This window comes from Elaeis guineensis, chromosome 1 (genome assembly GCF_000442705.2).
Source record: "Elaeis guineensis isolate ETL-2024a chromosome 1, EG11, whole genome shotgun sequence".
Classification (NCBI taxonomy): domain Eukaryota; kingdom Viridiplantae; phylum Streptophyta; class Magnoliopsida; order Arecales; family Arecaceae; genus Elaeis; species Elaeis guineensis.
The window spans coordinates 143,787,421-143,792,525 of NC_025993.2; the positions used below are offsets into that span (position 1 = coordinate 143,787,421).

The window sequence follows — 5,105 nt, forward strand, 5'->3', positions numbered from 1 at the left end:
TTAAAAATAAATATATATGATTTATTGTTAAAAAATATAATTGAAATCTTTTGCAAGCTGAAATAGTTCTTCCATTGCAATATGCAAGAAATTGAAACAAATTTTTTTAATGGTTTATACTCATGCCATCCCAGTGTACCAACCACCAGCGACAACGACAAGCTCTAACAAATAAAAAAAAATTACAAATAATATATTGGACATGTATATTTAAATCATAATTTATGGTAATTAATGAATGAAAATAAGTTTAATTTATAAAACAAGATCCTAATAGAAAGAATAAAAAATATATATATACTTTAGAACCATGCATAACGAAATTGCTTTTTATTATTTCAAATGAGGCAGGCTTTCATTTTTCTTGCTTTGTCATCCAGAAAAGAAAAGAAAATAGTGCATAATTTGCTCCTATTTCATAAAAACAAATATCCTATTTATAGGGATGGCTAGACAGCCGGGCATGGGTCCAGAATATGTCAAATTTTATATAGGTTCGATCAAAACTCGATTAAAAATAAATAGAGTTTAGACCTGAGGCAAATTCATGATTAGCTCTAGGGATGGCAATGGATCAGATATGGATCGGATTGGTCAATACTCATATCCACTTCACAATTAAAAATCTCATATCCATACCTGCCCTATACCCACCTTGAGTCGATCAAATAGAGATGTGAGTTGAGTAGATAAGAGGGTTTAGATCCGATCGGATCAGATTGAATATGTGTAAATATTAGAAAATAATTATAATTTTGAAAGAAAGATATAGATAAAGATTATATTATGATTCGGGCTAAGATTTTTTATTACCCATATTCGATTCTAACCTACTTCGAATATTTTTTTTTATAACTCATATCAGTCCTAAGTTCTAATTAAGTCGAGTAAAATTCATCCCATTCAGATCAGGTTGGATCAGATATCCGATAGATCAGCTAAAATTATCATCTCTATCTATATACTTGTCAAATATAACATAGGTACATGTTGAATAAGATATCTCCTAGCACAGTGCAAGTCTTTCATGTATTTTAAGTAGGTTTAACACATAGCAATCTAAAACAAGGCAAAAGCAAGAAGAGAGCATCTATCAAAATCTTGGATGCATGAACATCTATAACCAGTAACAAAGATGTGTTTTGCTCAAACATACAGTTAACAAATCCGTTTGTTTCCAATGCATCATCATCTTCATGCAGTGTACTACCAATAGATTTATTATGCAAATTCAACATGATAAGACTAAAAGTGCTATGGTAACATGCAACAGGTGTGCCTTTTAGAAGCACCATCACCGTCACTAGACGCAAAGAAACCATGGTAGATGCACTTTGTAACTATATTCTCGGTGTATAACCCTACTAAGATATACAACTGTCTTCGCCAAAGAATCACGTTAGATGCACCGTCTTTATAGCTATATCATACAGCTCTATCTTATCGTTAATGTGCAACCGTCTTTGTAAATATATTCCCACAGTACGCATCTCAATGACTGTGTTCTCATGCTCCATAGAATATGTACTGCGACTATTTTTTTCATTAAAAAATAAACATATCAGTTGTTAAAATCCGCCGGTTATGATGCAGCGGTCCAAAATTGAAGTATATACTATAATTATTATATTTTGTTATAAAAATAAAAATATAAATTTAAAAGTATGTATGGATGGTTCCAATTTGAAAGATGGGATACAGTGGTCCTCACCACTAGTCAAAAGAAAAGTCTTGGAAAAAATTTAAAATAAGAGTCTTAAAGAGGAAGAAGAGAGGGAAATCGGATAGAGATTACGATAACCGATTGCAATCCGCTTAAAAATGGAAATTTAAAGATATTCAAATCTATGTAAATCTTATGTGGTCATCCAATGGTCATGATGCCACACGAGTCGGTTTCCGTCCGCGGTAACGAAACCCACACGCGGTGAGTAACGCATGGAAAGGAAGTGATTGGCGGGAGCCAAATTTATTGCTGGCAAGAGAGCGTGGGGTCGAAGCCTCGACCACGACCTACCGTGATCCCCGAAATCACCTCCTCTCTTTCCCCCTCTCTCTCTCTCTCTCGTAGAGTGCTCCTCGTCTTCCTCTCGCCACTGTTTCCTTTTTCTCTCCTCCTCCTCTTTTCTCTCTCCAGTGCGCTCTCTCTCTCTCTCTCTCTCTCTGACTGCTGGTGGTGGAGAAAAGACCAAAAAAAGTTCCGAGCCTTTTTTCTTTTTGTTAGATCCATCTTTGTTCGGAGCAAAGGAGACGTCTTTTCCAATCTAGGTGGCGGTTTTTGCTCTCTTGCGTTCTCTTTTCAGTCTCCTTCATCAGAACTACTCCTTTCTGGATCTAATCTAGTGGAAAGCTAGCTCCTTTGAGCTGGGGGATTGGTGAAATCTACTGGGTGTCACTCGTTTCCTCTCTTTGTAGACGACGTTTCTGAGCTCATCTGGTAACCTCCGCCATCGTTCTTTTCTTCAGATTAGTTGATGGGTTTCTTTTTATGTCGATTTTGATCGATAGGTTATGCTAAAAGATGTCTCCTTTTTCTCTGTTTCAGCTGGATTCCGGATCTCCTTCAGCTCGGTTGCTGCTGTTTTGAATTCTTCCGTTGAAGTCCCAGTGGAATAGATCTTCGACATGACTCTCCGGATGTTTTAGAAGCTCGCTTTCAGTTTTTTCCGATCACTAAAGATGGAGTTTTTATTGTATTTATTGTCTGTAGATCTTCTCTAAAAAGCCCTGTTTTCAGATTTGTAGTGGTTTCTTGGGCTATTGGAAACTGATAGGGAGAGAGGAGGAAACTACCTGCAATCAAGAGTGAGTTATGTTTATCAGCTAAAGCTTTCGATCGATTTTTTTCGGTTCACATACCTTCACTTCCTTGAGCGATTAGATTAGTAGCTCTTTTGTTATCTAGTCATGGGAGCTCACCCCATGGATGGGGAAAGTTATTACCAGAGTGAAGCTGCTGCATTGGGGCAAGAAGATGGATCTGTCGCTGCAAAACAAAAGCTAGCGAAGAACAGTCTTCAGAGTCCATGCAAGTTTCCAAAGGCTGGCGAGCTGGATGAGGAAGTGGCTCGTCAAGTGCTCTCTTCTGATTTGAGCTTACAAGGAGCTTCTGATGGTGATGTGAGAGCTCACTATATCTCCAATGGAGAGCTCGCAGATGATCGAGATAAACATATCGAATCTCCGACCCACCATCATGGAGACGACGTTGGATTTCTTGTAAAAATGGAAGAGGACGTCGCAGATAAAGTAGTTGCTGAGGACTCTGGGAGTTCTGAAAGCAAGAAGGAAGATGCCAACATAGCTGCTGAGAAGCCTCCTACTTGTGTTGAGTGTGGGAAGACCTTCCCTTCATTGAAAGCATTGTATGGTCACCTGAGATGCCATCCTCAAAGGGGCTACCGAGGAGCAAATCGGCCACCTGAAGCGAAGAACAAGCTCCAAATAGGCGTCGATTCTTCATCTGACCGAGTGCTGCCCGCTGCAAAATGGTCGGTGACTGCAAAGAGAGGTCGCAAAGGTATTATCATCGACTCGAATGACCCTGAAGTCAATGCAGCTAACATTCTGCTGCAGCTATCAAGGGACAGCAATCTCGGGCCTACACCGAATCTACCGCAAGAAATCGATGAGTTACGAGCTAGGGATAGGAAATCCATATTGGTTAATATAAGAATTGAGATGGATAAGAAAGCAGCAGAAGTTGAAGAAGGGCTGCAGCTAATGGATGCCATGCATTCTGAATATATGGTTGGAAATGAAGATGAGTACACTGATGAAATGAAGGCTGACAATGATGGAAATGCAGGATCATCGAGGAGGCTGTTGGTATTCGAGAGAAAAGTCAAGAAGAAGAAGATCAAAGATCTAGAACCAGCGAACGAATCTATTCCACCAACTCGAGGTAGAAGATACCGCTGCAGCATCTGCAACAAGTCTTTCGCTACCCATCAAGCACTGGGGGGTCACAGAGCTAGTCACAACAAGAACAAGAACAATTCAGAAGTGGTGGTGGCCATGGATGAGACTGAAGACGGCGACCCGGTCCATGCTGAAGCATCGACCTTGGTCGATTCGAACAGTGCGGTGCCGAGAGCTGCGACCGCAGAACATCGATGCACCCTTTGTCAGGCCACATTCCCGACAGGGCAGGCTCTTGGTGGGCACAAGAGGAGGCACTGGAATGGTCCTGTGAATCATCCTCCACTTTCACCACCAGCAGCTTCGACGGCAGCACCCTCACCTGCACCATTATCTGAGAGCCCTACGGAGGCAAACAAAGGGTTGCTTGATATCGACCTCAATGAGCTGCCAAATTTCGAAGCTGAAGAACCATGATATTCTTATCATGCTCTATCTTAGGATCAGAACAGATGATATCGGAACCTTCAAGCTAGTTTTGGTTGGTTAGCTATATGACTTGGCAATCAAAATATTGAAGCTCCAAATTTTGTACTCTAGCTGACAGTGGAGCTGGTAAAACTTTGCTGTCACAGAGAAGCCTTTGCTCTCTCTCTCTCTCTCTTCTTCTTCCTCCATTCCCTTAAAGCTTGTTGCAATCTGATGCAGCAGTGGGGTGACTGAGGAACAATGCAACGGGCAAAGTTTTTCTCTCTTTCTGCCCAAGTAGGGTGGCCTTTTCATTTGCTTTTGCTTTTTCTTTTTCTTTTTCTTTTTTAGGAAGAAAACAATTGGACAACTAAACACTATATTTGCGGATTATAGTATTTATTGTCACTGTTGTTCTATCACTATCTGTTGACATGCAACCTTGAGGTCTTTGAACATCTATCTACCAGAACGGGATATTGGAGCACTACATGGGGCAAATAATTTCTATCTGCAGAAAAGTAATGCTATTCCATGAGCTGCAACCTTTTTTTTTAAATGCTTGTTTTGTCCCCCGCGCAGGAGCTGTCCAGGAGGATATCTCATGTGGTCGATGCCACAAGCATAAAGTATACCCACCAAAAAGAATGGGAGGCATAGGAAAGTACATTGGAAGTTCAAGCATTCTAAGTGAGGATTGTGTATGCTATTTTATATTCATGTCATGCTATACTCTATTAGATAATATGATTTGAAGAATACGGACCACGGACTGC

General features: G+C 40.3%; 1 protein-coding gene across 1 annotated transcript; it reads left to right on the top strand.

Annotated features, from left to right (window-relative positions):
• Nucleotides 1-2,031: 2,031 nt before the first annotated feature.
• LOC105039036 (uncharacterized) lies at nt 2,032-4,722 on the top strand. The gene is made up of 2 exons (XM_010915008.3): nt 2,032-2,437; nt 2,546-4,722. The coding sequence occupies exon 2, from the start codon at nt 2,908-2,910 to the stop codon at nt 4,336-4,338; it is 1,431 nt and encodes a 476-aa protein (XP_010913310.1). The 5' UTR covers nt 2,032-2,437; nt 2,546-2,907; the 3' UTR covers nt 4,339-4,722.
• Nucleotides 4,723-5,105: the final 383 nt, after the last annotated feature.

Excerpts from the sequence above, each read along its gene's own strand:
- LOC105039036 (XM_010915008.3), top strand. The coding sequence starts at position 2,908 with ATGGGAGCTCACCCCATGGATGGGGAAAGTTATTACCAGAGTGAAGCT.